This window comes from Oncorhynchus kisutch, linkage group LG28 (assembly GCF_002021735.2).
Source record: "Oncorhynchus kisutch isolate 150728-3 linkage group LG28, Okis_V2, whole genome shotgun sequence".
In the NCBI taxonomy this organism is placed as follows: Eukaryota; Metazoa; Chordata; class Actinopteri; order Salmoniformes; family Salmonidae; genus Oncorhynchus; species Oncorhynchus kisutch.
In genome coordinates, this window is record NC_034201.2 from 29,996,327 (window position 1) to 30,011,616 (window position 15,290).

General features: G+C 40.5%; 1 protein-coding gene across 2 annotated transcripts in view; it reads left to right on the forward strand.

Moving 5' to 3' along the window:
• The first annotated feature begins 2,659 nt into the window (after positions 1-2,659).
• Positions 2,660-15,290, forward strand: part of LOC109872916 (roundabout homolog 2) — a 115,502-nt gene continuing 102,871 nt past the window's right edge. The window contains exon 1 of one of the 2 annotated variants that reach the window (XM_031808088.1): positions 2,660-3,231. In XM_031808088.1, the coding sequence (XP_031663948.1) occupies positions 3,168-3,231 (64 nt within the window). In that variant the 5' untranslated portion in view covers positions 2,660-3,167. The remainder of the gene's footprint in view (positions 3,232-15,290) is intronic. The other variant, XM_031808087.1, reaches the window with a different exon arrangement.

Consider the following 15,290-nt stretch of genomic DNA (forward strand, 5'->3'; position numbering starts at 1 on the left):
ATACACTGGCACATGTTGAAACCCAGTCCACAGTCATTGGATTAATTAGCCATATTAGCCATGTGATGGTCATGTGTGTTGTGTGATGTCCTGGGGGTTGTATGGATGGTTCATGTATACGGTTCCAAGTTCTTGTTGACGATGTCTGTCTTTCCAGCAATCATTATGCATGGCTAACCGTGTTGCGCAAAGTAATTAAGGTTAGCTAAGCTATTTGCATTCTGATCACAGTTCACAATATTCTGAGAAGATCTTTTCCAGTTTACACTTTCAAGGCTAGAATGAACTTTCAACCAGATCTCAGGGCAATTTGTAGGATTTGGTATGTATGACATATATGTTAGGTTAGGATACATTATGAATGGAATAGTGGTTGGACAATATCATACGAATTGGATGACGTAACGTATCATACATCTTGGAGGATGTATAGTATTATTCGTCTTTCTCTGTTGCGTCTTTCTCTGTTAACATCAAGAGAGAATTACTGGGAGAATTGGTGGTTAGGAGAACTAACGATAAAGGTTAGGAGAATTTCCATAAAAGGTTAGGAGAATTTCCGTAAAAGGTTAGGAGAATTTCCGTAAAAAGGATGCTAATGGCGAAAAGAAAGGAGGGGAGAGAGAGAGAACCCCCCAAAGGCGTCTCGTCAAATATTCCAAAAAGGTCATGCTCATCCGTTTTAGCATTTGTAATCCACAATGATAATTTACTTCAAACAGCAAGGCGTGACAAATGAAGCAGAGGCACAGCAATAGAAAGATCACCCGCTAAAAACTGAAGTACCTCTAGGGCCGAGACACAGCATCCAACCATGTTGATAAGCTGTCAGCCATAATACGACATCTAATGCCGGATAATTCATCTAAATTCATTGACTGCACCATTTCGCTGACAGCTTGGCCAAATGTTTGATGGGGGCCCCAAACTAGCGGCATCCGTCACAGATGAGCTGAAATGTATTTAGGGACTGCATCATCATGTTTTATTCAATTACGCACTGGAGCTCAATGAATCAGTTTTTGCAATTAAGTTAAACATGCACATGCATGAAACATGAGGGCGATATCAAGGGTATTCAAAGTTAGGGTTGCTTTCCTTGGTTTTGTTGTGCTTTAGGAGAAGGATGCATTTCAAGTTAAATGTTGTTAGATTGTGTAGATTGTGTTTGAATGCATGGATTTGTAAGTTAGGAATTTATAACAGAAACACTTTTTTTTTAGAAATCTACAATGGTGGCCTACACCAGAATAGCATGGAATCCTGATAACATCGCAGTCCCTATGCACAGGCATGTCAGTAAATGCAATCTCCAGAAGCATTTCGATGAATGTCAAGCACCGCGTTTACTTGGGTATTTTGCAATAAGTCATATTATTTGGCCAAGGGGCACTCTATCAAATCACTCCATATTATTGCCCACTGCGGCACTTGATGGGTCCTACTATGTCCTGCTCTGTTGAGTCTTATCCTCTGCAGTTTCCCCCTGTTCAAGCACATGTAATATTGCCTTTCGCATTCCATCAAGTCAAGACACAGCCCTCGTTCAGATAGGTATAGTGACATTTTCTCAGCACGGTGGGGTTTGTTAAGATTCTAGAATGGTCTATTTTATTCCTTGCTCTGTGTAAATAACATCATATCGGCCTAATGCCTACTCAATGTGATTGTGAAGCCTGGTGTGTGTCTTTTCATATAAGGCATATGATACGTTTACATTTTAATTCATTCCATGATCAGGTGATTGATGCCAGTATCTCAAGGTAAATGTTATGGCAGGCTAAATGAAATGCACATGTTGAATAATGTATGCATTTTCATGGGAATATTTTGAATCAACATACCCCATATAGATAGAAAACTATGATTATAGGCCTAGCATTCTGAAAGCATCTTATTTGAACCCTCTAACTGGCAATACAAAATCTCCCTACAACCTTATTAATTAACACAAATTGTTCGACTGATATATGACATTCATAAAATTTCAAGTGAAAATATTATCCTGACACTAACTGACATATTTTTGTGAAATGAGTTGAGACCAGTACATTCTACTGATCTGTAGACCATATTTTAAAGGTGCAATATGCAGAAATCACATTTCTTGGTTGCTAAAATTTTAATAGTTCACCTAATTTCAGTTTATGTGACAAAACAAGCAGTCATTGTGTAGAGAATCATTGCACCATCTAAACCACTGTATTTTTAGCTGTTTGAAGCTGGTATACAAAACTGAAAGTAAAAGAAAGTAAAATGTAGAACGGGAAGCATAGAAATAGTGCACATAGAACAGATATACAGCTTCCTGGACTTGCTTTCAAGTCTGGTTGGGTCATGGAAAAGTTTAAAGGTTTTTATTTCCCATACCTGATTGATTTGTATACACTGAATTTTCTTATACAACTATTTGGTCTATTTATTGAAACATGTATTTTTTATATAAATGTAGATTGAAGTAAAGGCATTGGCGTAATTATACCTACAGTCTCGAAATGCGCAACATTGTGTGCAATTTTGGTCAGTTCTAAAAAAAGTTATAGAAAATATATTTATTCACTGTCTCTTTAAGTGTTCACTGTTTCGACTGCTATACACAGGAGCTAGGGGGTGGGCTTTAGCCACGAGAGCGTTTTTGCAGATAACAGGACTTCTGTTCATTCAAGAGTGAGGAGGAAATGGGAGACACAGAGAAAGGATGAAAGTCTCTATCAAGAATTAAGCTGCACATAATCTATCAGAAGAATACCTTTTTGATGAGGAAGTTGACTCTCAATACAGAGGGACGGAGTTACGAAAAATTCTCATCAACAATACGGTGACAGTGGCAGAGAACTAAGAAAATAGCGCATATTCTAGGGCCGACCATATCCAGACGCGTAATTTTGCCATCCTTCCGCGCCTGTTGCAGGACATTATCAGAGGAATACATGATATAAGTAGAAGCCGAAAGGAACCAATTCTTCAGAATGTCTTATGTAGGCTTTTTTAATCAGTTGTAATGCTGCGAGTGGTTAGGTGGTGGAAATTGTCCGAAAATGTGGGGCTGACTTTCCAAAGTTGTCGGATGCCACTTCTGTAGACTTGACCGACCATACCCACATTTGGATAATTTAGATTTTTGGGGGGATACCTTTGAAGACAACTTTATCATACACCAGAGGGTAATGGAGTTTCGCCTCACGTTGGATACCCTATTGGTTTTTATTGTGCTTATTGGTTTGGTTTTTGGTAAGTTCAATGCATGATACAATTCTACTATTTCTTATATTTTATGCTCAATGTGTTTGACTATAAATTTGTTATCCATTGTGATGCATTTGTTTTTGGTGACACTCTCGGTCCCATTAACCAATTAAATTAAATGTGGGGTTTATTTTTGCGCGCAAGCCTTCTGTGACAGACGCGCATTCACTTAAACTCCTCTCGGTATAGGCCAAGTAAAAGCATATTATGGAGTGATCTTGAATAAGAAGATAATATGACAAATTTGTGTATTTTGCTCAAAACATTGACAATTGAGAAAGTTGATTACGACATTATAAACAATGCCCTTTGATGCGCATCCGTTTCTCAGCTAAACGCAGACTACTGGCTGTACCTATAAATGAGGAAAATATATCAGTGTACCTTTTAAAATGAGGAAAAGATATCCGTGAGGGGAGAAATGTTTAGGTCTTTGAGGCCACCTTGACAAAGCTTGACCAATCACAGAAATAACTATTCAGTGATGCCACTGGGTTCGACACCACTTAAATTATGCAAACGAGTTTAAGAGAGGAAAAATGGATGGCATGGGGACCTTGGCAACATGTTGACCTCTGTTGTGACTGTGTCTTCAATATCTATATTCTTGAATAACTAATGAGAGGAGATAGGGCCAGAATTCGAACAGCTGAATGTTGCAGTTGTAAGTAATAGAGATAGTAACAGTATGTCCCAATCACAATATAATTTCTTATTTGAAGTTTCACTGAGTTTTGTAACAGAAGGTGGATTGTTCTCAAGGGAACTCAGCCTGTTGATTAATTCAACTAAGTTACCATAACTCGCTATCCCCATTGCATGTCCTATGGCCACAGGGAGGATTCCCGGTCGTATGCTGGTGCCAATTTAACAGGAATTACTGGGATTTTGTCATTTTCCGACAGCATGGTGTCTGGGACCCTGCCCTATACTGCTGAGCTGGCTTTTACGAGGCTGTAAACATAGGCTATGAACCCAGACCGTGACAACATCTGCGAAAGCACTCCTTCAATGACTCTAGATGCTCCAATGCGGCCACAAGGCTACATTGAATGCACACTCGTTCACAGCTTTGTCAAATCTTCCTAATTCAATGTTCCCATAACCTCAAATCGAATCAATGTCATTTTCCACCAGATTTTCCTCTCTTAAGTCCAAATATAATTTTTATCCTATGTGTCTGCTCTGCGGTGAAGGTCCATCCTGCTATCGCCCATTACTTTTTCACACCTGATAAGAGCCTTAAATGGGGGCCAGGGTTGAGTTTCAAGGTCTGGCTTCGGTTTGTCAGTAAGGTGACGTTCAATCAACCCAGTTGCTAGTTTGTCAACCCTGTTTTCAGTCTCCTGAATGACCGAATGGGAGAGGGCCATGTGTTTGCTCAGCTCCTTTTAAAGTCACTGGAAAATGGCCTCAGAACAGCTGTCAGTTTTCTCATGACTGTCCCCAAACAGGCCTTTAATGAGGCCAAAAAGCCAGGATGAAACCTTTGACGTAATTACAGTACACACATCCCAGAACAGGCCTGGGTGGAGAATGGCTTCTGTTATTGGTCTAGAGTGCGTGCAGCTAGAATAGAAACCACTAGCTAAGCTATGCATCTCTATGTCATCACCATTACTCAGTGAGTCATTTCCTAAACGGTGACGTGAATAATGGAGACGTTTGATGGGTATCAGGGATCCCTCACTAGGCTACCATAGACCAGGCTTTTCCTGTTTGTCTGTTGTAAACACTGTCTAAGACGTCTGACTGCCACCAGCCCATAAAACATACAGTAGACAGAGAGCTGCTTCCCCAAGTGAGGACACCAGACACCTTAATCATCTCGGTTCTGATCTAAAATCCTCACTTTGATAAGATCTAAAAAGATGTACAGACAGCGAGAGACACCAGAGAGACAGACAGACAAACAGGCAGAGAGAAGACAGAGGGAGAACGTTAGGGCAGGGCATGTGCCCCTCAGATTATTAATATTATATTTTATTTTTGCTTTTGTTGTTTCTCTGTAATAGTACTAGCCACCTAGCAATTTCATGAAGTTGGCTTTAGCTAGCCCAGATAGGCTCTCAATCTCCCAACCTCATAACTAGCTGGCATCTTAGCTGGCATGCCTGCTGGCAAGGTTGGTAGACTTTAGAAAAGCAAGACATGACTAAATGTACTGAATAAAACTCACATTCCTTTCAATCTTTTACCCAAGTCAGGAGTAAACAGACAGCTCAAGATGTATGCTTAGATATGCAGACAAATACACTTTTTTTTCTTACATAGAAATAAGTATAATGATTAAGGCTGTAGGAAAAATGCAACATTCTCCAACTAGGACCACCCCCCCAGCCATCCTCACATATTTTGTGCCCCAATAGATTTTTGCGGTGAATGGTGCCCTTGCTCTCTGTTGCCTCTCAGATAACACACACACACACACACACACACACACACACACACACACACACACACACACACACACACACACACACACACACACACACACACACACACACACACACACACACACACACACACACACACAGGGAAGTGCAAGAAGGTAGTGGGTACGGCCCAGGTCATCACTGGGGCCAAGCTTCCTTCCATCCAGGACGTCTATACCAGGCAGTGTCAGAGGAAGGCCCCAAAAATTGTCTCCAGCCACCCTAGTCATAGACTGTTCTCTCTGATCCCGCACGGCAAGTGGTATCGGAGCTTCAAGTCCAAAAGGCTCCTTTACAGCTTCTACCCCGAAGCCATTAGACTGCTGAACAGTTCATCAAATGGCTACCTGGATTATTTGCAATGACCCTGCTTTTTTTTACACTGCTGCTACTCACTGTTAATTATCTATTCATAGTCACTTTATCCCTACCTACATGTACTGTACATATTACCTCAATTACCTTGACTAATCTGTAGCCCAACACATTGCCTTGGTACCGGGACCCCCTGCATATAACCTCCTTATTGTTATTTTATTGTGTTACTTTCTTTCTTTTTTTACTTTAGTTTATTTAGTAAATATTTTCTTAACTTTTATTTTTCTGAGAACTGCGTTGTTGGTTAAGGGCTTGCAAGTAAGCCTACTTACTAGTAGTAAGTCTACTTACACCTTTTGTATTTTGCGCATGTGACATACAATGTGATTTGATTTGACACACTAGCAGTCCCCCTCATCGCTCCTATCTTCGTCTGTTATCATGCAGATCAAACAAACTGTCGATAACTTGGGAAGCGTTGGCATGAGCCGTAGAGTTGATCCATCACCCATAGCGTGACTCAGCTAACCAAGCATGAAGACATGTTCAAAATCTAAATCACTCACTATTAAAGACGATCATGATATTCCTCATGTCTCTGCTATTTGTCATCAGCCAAAGTCCGTTATCATAAGCGCTAAAATACCCATCAAGAGGCACAAAGTAATTTGAAGGTCAGACACATTCTTATTCCGAGGGCTAAAAAGAGGCACCCTAACCTGTTTGCCACTGCCAGATAGGGCTGAGGTATCCAGTTCATCTGGTCATCAAAAGAAACAAACCAAACCACAGGGGACAATTTCTTTAACAGTGACTGCTGACAACACCTCTCTCCAGACTTTGAAGAGTTCCAGCGTGGCTGTCCGAAGTGAAAAAGTCCACAGGGCCCTCAACAATACCAGCGTGGCATAAATCTGACGGGCCCCTGGGCCGGGGCCCCAAGTCGCAGACGGCTTAATGGCCAGTGGCATTAGTTCCAGTAGTCCAGTGGTTGTATGGACGTTGATAAAACATTGTGTGGATGCTGACCCCTAGCGCTGGTCACGCACTAAAAGGGACAGAGAAAGAGAGAAAGAAAAGAGAGCGAAGGTGACAATGTATGACTGTTACGGCTTTGTGTTTCTCTGTATTTTTTTCAGTTTTACCATAAAATATATTCTATGCATTGTATTTCTATGTCCTGTTTTTGTCGGCATAGGAATATAATTAATATAATGTATTTTTATCCTGTCACTGTCAACACAAGCTGTCAACAACATTTTCTGCATATTCCGTTAAACTTCTGCTACTTGAGGACTGTGTAGTTAGTTATATGCAGAACAGCGTGATGTGGGCTGAGGAAGAAGACATTTCAAACTCTGGAAGTCTCACCCCTCCACCTTTTGTCTGCGGAGGCTCTCAAAGTGTTTTCAATTTCATAGATACCGGTTGAAGTGATTGAACTGCAAATTAATAGTTTTCTTTGCATGAAATGGCAAAGTAAATAGGATGTTTTCCCTGCTATTGCTGTGTTAATCCAACATTAAAGCAATATCTGCGATCCTTCTGTTATGTGTTTGTGAATACACATTCATCTATTTCTGGAAAACCAGGGAATTTTACTGGAATTTTGAAACATTATACCTACACCTATAACCCCTAACCTATACCATATGCCCATAACCAATGCAATTTTTACCCATAGGAGTTGACTTCTCTGTGCCCTTGTTGCCCCTTGGCATGGGGCACATCACATCCTTAATGCACTGGCTACAGCATGTAACACCAAGTGTTTTGAAAATGCCCTTTTATAAGAAAGTGTGTGTGTGTGTGTGTGTGTGTGTGTGTGTGTGTGTGTGTGTGTGTGTGTGTGTGTGTGTGTGTGTGTGTGTGTGTGTGTGTGTGTGTGTGCGAGCATATGTGAGACACAGGGGGAGTGACATGTGTGGCTGCGCGGCGCTGTGTTGATGAAGACAGCGTGGGCACTGGAACATAGCAGAGGAGCTATCCTGCTCCTCTCAGGCATCCTGTTCACCCCCATTGCCCTGCCCAGACCTCACAAGGTCCCCCTGTCTGTCTGTCAGGAAGTCACACAGAGAGGCAGCATGTCAAGGGTAGTTTGGTGTTTGGTGTTTGGTGTAGATGTGTCTGAATGCACTGTGTGTTTGCTTTGTATGTGTTTGTCCATGAGTGTATGTATGCCAATTTTATGTGGCGTTGCGTGTTTTCAAATTCAATCAATACTCTTGGTGTGTTTCAAGTTTTAATGTCACGTGCACAAGTACAGTGAAATGCCTTTCTTGCAAGCTCCAAACCCAACAATGTGGTAATCAATATCAATGTAGTACTAACAATAACATAAGGTAGAACAAAAACACACAAGAAATAGAAATAAGAAGAACACGAGAAGTAAGAAGCCATTTCCTATACCATATTTACAATGTGCAGGGATACTGGAGTGATAGAGGTAGATATGTTTCGGGATAAGGTGACTAGGCATCAGGATATATGATAAACAGCGTACCAGTAGCGGGAATGATGATTGTATGTGACTGTGTGTAGAGTCAGTATAAATGTGTGTGCATGTTATGTGTGTGCTGGAGTGTCAGCATGCATAAGTGTGTAGAGCCTTCTGAGTGTGCAAAGAGAAAGTGCAAAAATAAAATACAAGGGTGAACTCAGATAGTCCGTGTAGCCATTCAGTTAGCTATTTATCAGTCTTATGTGTTTGTGTGTGTGGGGTGGTGTTGTGCACCACTTCAGCCCGGTATCATCCTGATGTTATCTCGTGAATTGAATAACTTTGTTTGTGAATGTGGGTTCCACTCTGACAAAGAAAATCAGAAGAATATATGGAAATCCCTGTGATCACGTTAAGGGACATTTCCCTTCTCTGCTTTAGTTTGATCCACCTATTGTGATGGAGGTGATGGAGGTAATTATCATTTAAAGAGGCAGGTCATGATGAGACTGGTACCTCTTTGGTGAATTCAATGTCTTCCTCAATTAAAGTACAGAATATCTTCACCAAATCAATGCAAACTGATATCGTTCCTCAAGAAAAAAAAAATGCTAAAGTTAACCCCACTATACATCTGGGGATCCAAGATCTTTTACAAATGATTGACTAATATCTGTACTACCATGTTTTTGAGAAACTGGTGTTTGTAAAAAAACTGCACTGATATGGCTCTTTTACAACTTGTAAATAGACCTTTCTCGATTTATCCAAAGTGTTCAACATTGTTGATCATTAAATATTACTTGCTAAATTGCATTATTATTATGATTATACATATAAATGGCTACGTAATTACGTTTATGATTGAGAACAATTTGTATACGCAAATGGTCCTGCATCTACAGGTGCATCTACCATCTACTAAGATATCCTGTGGAGTTCCACAGGGTTCAATCATTGGACCTTTGTTATTCCTAATCTCCCCACTGCCACACCTCACATAGTCAATTGTCTATCAGATACAGAGGATCTATACTCTGGAATTCCTACCTTCACATTGCCAAAACATGATCATCCCTCAATAACTTCAAGCATAGACTAGGGCCTGATGAACCAAACAACCCAGTAGTCTCCTCCATGTAACCTAACTCTTACACTCACACACAACATGCGCACACACACATATAAAAACACATGTTTTCGGCATTCAGATTTTCATATCGTCATACCGTCCGTCTCACCCTGGAATTTACAGTATTACCTGCTTAGTACACAAGGGCGCCAGAAAACACAAAAAAGACCATTGGGCGTCTATTATCAGAATGCTAACAAAAGTAGCGCAAGTATGAGCAAATTTCCATAGAGGCTGCTAGCTACAGTTGAAGTCGGAAGTTTGCATACACTTAGGTTGGAGTCATTGAAACTCGTTTTTCAATCACTCCACAAATTTCTTGTTAACAAACTATAGTTTTGGCAAGTCAGTTAGGACATCTACTTTCTGCATGACCCAAGTAATTTTTCCAACAATTGTTTACAGACAGATTATTTCACTTATAATTCATTGTATCACAACTCCAGTGGGTCAGAAGTGTACATACACTAAGTTGACTGTGCCTTTAAACAACTTGGAAAATTCCTGAAAATTATGTAATGGCTTTAGAAGCTTCTGACAGGCTAATTGATTAACTCAGTGCCTCTGCTTGACATCATGGGAAAATCAAGAGAAATATTGTAGACCTCCACAATTCTGGTTCATCCTTGGGACCAATTTCCAAACGCCTGAAGGTACCACGTTCATCTGTACAAACAATAGTACGCAAGTTTAAACACCATGGGACCACACAGTCGTCAAACCACTCAGGAAGGAGACACATTCTGTCTCCTAGAGATGAATGTACTTGGTGCGAAAAGTGCAAATCAATCCCAGAACAACAGCAAAGGACCTTGTGAAGATGCTGGAGGAAACTGGTACAAAAGTATCTATATCCATAGTAAAATGAGTCCTATATCAACATAACCTTAAAGGCCGCTCAGCAAGGAAGAAGCCACTGCTCCAAAATCGCCATAAAAATGCCAGACTACCGTTTGCAACTGCACATGGGGATAAAGATCATACTTTTTTGAGAAATGTCCTCTGGTCTGATGAAACAAAAATATAACTGTTTGGCAGTAATGACCATCGTTATGTTTGGAGGAAAAGGGGGAGGCTTGCAAGCCAAAGAACACCAACCCAACTGTAAAGCATGGATATATTGAAGCAACATCTCAAGTCAGGAAGTTAAAGCTTGGTCACAAATGGGTCTTCCAAATGGACAATGACCCCAAGCATACTTCCAACGTTGTGCTTAAAATAGCTTAAGGACCACAAAGTCAAGGTATTGGAGTGGCCATCACAAAGCCATGACCTCAATCCTATAGAACATTTGTGGGCAGAACTGAAAAAGAATGTGTGAGCAAGGAGGCCTACAAACCTGACTCAGTTACACCAGCTCTGCCAGGAGGAATGGGTCAAAATTCACTCAACTTATTGTGGGAAGCTTGTGGAAGCCTACCCAAAACATTTGACCCAAGTTAAACAATTTAAAGGCAATGCTGCCAAATACTAATTGAGTGTATGTAAACTTCTGACCCACTGGGAATGTGATGAAAGAAATAAAAGCTGAAATAAATCTTTCTCTCTTTGGACATTTCACATTGTTAACATAAAGTGGTGATCCTAACTAACCTAAGAAAGGGCATTTTTACTGTGATTAAATGTCAGGAATTGTGAAAAACTGAGTTTAAATGTATTTGACTAAGGTGTATTTAAACTTCCAACTTCAACTGTATTTGCACGTCTCTGATCACTCTATTGAAGGAAAAAAGCACGGTTGACTTTCAATATACACAGCTGGACTCACCTGCTCCCGCTTTCTCCGGTTGTGCTATTTATAAACAAATATGTGACTGGCTCAACTGTTCAGGGGAATATTTAAAACCTCTTGGGGCTAGGGGGCAGAATTTTCACTTTTGGATAAATAGCGTGCCCAATTTCAACTTCCTGCTACTCATGCCAAGAATATAAGATATGCATATTATTCATAGATTTGGATTGAAAACACTCTGAAGTTTCTAAAAACTGTTTGAATCATGTCTGTGAGTATAACAGAACTTATGTAGCAGGCAAAACCCAGAGGACTAACTATTCAGATTTTTTTTTTGCCTCTCTCTGTTCCCTGACTTGTCATTGCCAAGGGATATTTCTTAGGGACCTGTTTTCAGTTCCTACCGCTTCCACCGGATGTCACCAGTCTTTGGAATTTGGTTGAGGTTATTCCTTTGTGCAATGAAGAAGTAGGCCAACTAGGAACTGGGTACATTTTGTGAGTTGCGCAAGACGTGAAAAGTGGCGCTGGTTTGTTTTCATTCCTGTATTGGCACAGAAAGACCAGTCTACAATTTGATCGATTATTAACGTTTAAAAATACCTAAAGTTGTATTACAAAAGTAGTTTGAACAAACTTTTTAAAAACGTACAGTATATTTGTATATTGGTTTTCGTGTCATGGTTTTCATATTATTATTCCAAGATGGCGTAGCAGTCAGACGTCTTTGTCCTTCGTCTTGTCATGTCCCATGTACAGTGGGGCAAAAAAGTATTTAGTCAGCCACCAATTGTGCAAGTTCTCCCACTTAAAAAGATGAGAGAGGCCTATAATTTTCATCATAGGTACACTTCAACTATGACAGACAAAATGAGAGAAAAAAAATCCAGAAAATCACATTGTAGGATTTTTTATGAATTTATTTTCAAATTATGGTGGAAAGTAAGTAGCTTGCTAGCCGGGACCTTTATCATCATCTGACACTAATTAGCATAACGCAACGGACATAAATCTTCCTAGACAATATTCCTATTCATAAAAATCACAAGTTAAATATATTGGAACACAGCTTAGCCTTTTGTTCATCACCCTGTCATCTCAGATTTTCAAAATATGCTTTGGCTGAGAAATCGCCCGGAAATTGCGGTCACCACAACGCCAAATTAACTCCATAATATCGACAGAAACGTGGCAAACGTTGTTTAGAATCCATCCTCAAGGTGTTTTTCTAATATCTATCGAATAATATATCTGTCGGGACAATTCCTTTTTTCTCTAGGACCGATTGGAGTAATGGGTACCTCTGTACTTTACGTGAGAATCTCTTTCGGAGCCACCATGTGACCACTTACGCAATGTGCCCCCATACGGCTATTCTTCAACAGAAATGCATAAAACGACGTCACAGTGCTGTAGACACCTTGGTGAATACGTAGAAAGCGTAAGCTCGTTGATGGTCCATTCACAGCCATATAGGGAGTCATTGGAACGCAGCGCTTTCAAAACCTGGGGCACTTCCGGATTGGATTTTTCTCAGGCTTTCGCTTGCAACATCACTTCTGTTATACTCACAGACAATATCTTTACAGTTTTGGAAACGTTAGAGTGTTTTCTATCGAAAGCTGTCAATTATATGCATATTCAAGCATCTTTTCCTGACAAAATATCCCGTTTAAAACGGGAAAGTTTTTTCCCAAAAATGACAATACTGCCCCTAGATATTATTAAATAAATTGTGAAAAATAAATAAATAAATATAAGCCCTTTTGGGTTTCCACCTCACCTGCAGACTGTTTAAAAAAAATGTTTTTATCTGTTCTGTTTTGTCTTACATTTGTTTTCTTTGGTGCAAATAAATACAACCTAATCATGGTCTTCTTATATGGTGCTGTATTTGGATAGTTCCCCGCTAAGTAAACTAGTTGCCAACTTAGACCCCTCTGAATGGCACTTCAAACAGCATTGGCCCACTGCCATGTGTACACTCCCATCAGGAGATCTCAGTCTAATGACTTTGAGCACAGACACACTTCCTCACCTCCACTGTTGACTTTTTCATTTAACTAAACTCATACTTTCTATCTCCTGTCACTCTATTACTACTACTACTACTACTATTAGGGAATAGACTCCTAGCTAGTCTTACTTGCCAACAACAGTAGTCTGTATGTTGTACTGGTAGTAGCTTTATCTTAGTTCCATTTCCATTAACAGCATAGTATTCAGTGGACAGTTATAATTGCTCAGAATTCTGGTGAAGGTCAGATGAAAATGTTACAAATAAACAATGCATATATGGCATATGGTAAAGAGGATTGGAGATGGAGTGAAGTTATCAAGCTTCTGTTTCTCTCTTCCCCCTTAGCCATCCTCTGAAGTCTAACAACAGAGATTTGGTTTTCATTAGATGAGACAATTTACTTGCGAAAAAGTGTCTATTCATTGACGGACTTGTCTGCCTGTCACGCAGCTTTGAAGCAGCTCAGGTAGTGGTTCCACAAAAGTGCAGCTAAATTTTCAAATTGACTGTCAACAACCAAAATGATATGCGTAGTAAAAGTGTGCGCCCTCCCGAAGTCTAATTGTCACCCGAAGCAGCTGGCAGAATTCTACAAATTGTCAGGGAGACCATTTGGTATTTCTCAGGTGCCAGACATTGCAGACTTGAGCACTTCGAAAGGCTCAGGCAATCGTTTGATGATTCATAATTTACCGTCCTCTGTTTCTCACAGTGACTGGTTTCCTGTCAGTGTAGGGGATAATTTGTCAGCTGCTGTCATCGATTCCTTGACTTTGGCATCTGTCATTAGGATAAGTTCCTGTCAGATTTCCACTGAATATTCCTGTCGTCTCAAATAGGAATGTCAATATGGGAGAGGTAGTGAGAAGTAGGTACAGACTAGAAGGGAAGATCTTTCTCCACATAGAATTCCTCCGCTGGTTGTTTGCTCCATTTCCTTTTGTGTCCATCCCTTATCACTCTAGGACACATCCCTAGTGCCTTGTATTGCCTTCGTTTTGTAAAGCAGTATTGCCAGTTTATAAGAAACTCTAAAGAGTACATCTGGAATGTGAATTTTGCAGAGTGAGTTTAAAACTAGCTATGTTGCATACTTTGCCTTGTTACCTTTATTATGTTGTTGTTCAGGTAGGCATTAAGCACCAAATGCACAAAGAGAGGCTAGGCCTCTGACTGAGCATAGGGATGTTAGCCTGACTTAATCTGCTGCGGATAGCAGGAACAGGCTCTGCAGCCAGACATTTGATATCCCCCCTACTACACCATTCATCATATGCCTTGATAATATTCACCAAGTTCACTTTGGGCCCCTTTCCTCTTCTGTGGTGATATGTTGGGGTCTGTGGGTCAGACAGGATATGAGTTAGGGGCAGTTTGTGTGTGCACACGTGTATGTCTGTGTCTTCAGTTCCGGTGGGGTCTCTAATCCAGAAGAATGCTGAGACTGTGCCACTGTGTGTAAACTGCTGCTATCTCCCCCAGCTGTGGTGGTGGGCTGGTCTCAGTGGAACCCCCAAACCAGGAACTCACTCTGGGATACAGTCTCACACGCCCCAGTGATATGATACAGCTAAGCAGGGGCTCCGCTGTTGCACTCACTGACAATTTATTAGTGATCTGCCTTTTACACCCCTGCCTCTACGCTATGTAAAATTACTGCCTGTAGTCTGAAACAGACAGCTCTTTGTGAAACGTGATCAGTTGCAAAGTTGTTTTCCAGATGTCGCTGTTGTTTGGTTAATGATTATAAAGAAATAAGAAAATACTTGTTACCATCTCTCTGAATTAGTTTTCAGTGGGATCAAATGTAGAAAGAGTTAAGCAGACGTAAGACTTGAGGGTGGCTTGTGCATCGCCGTAGCCTTCATGCAAAGTGACAACCCCTGGAAAACTCAGCACATGAAGCATCAATATCTCGCTTATGATTCCACTCTCTATTCTCCCCATCCTCCTCCTCCTTTCCCTCT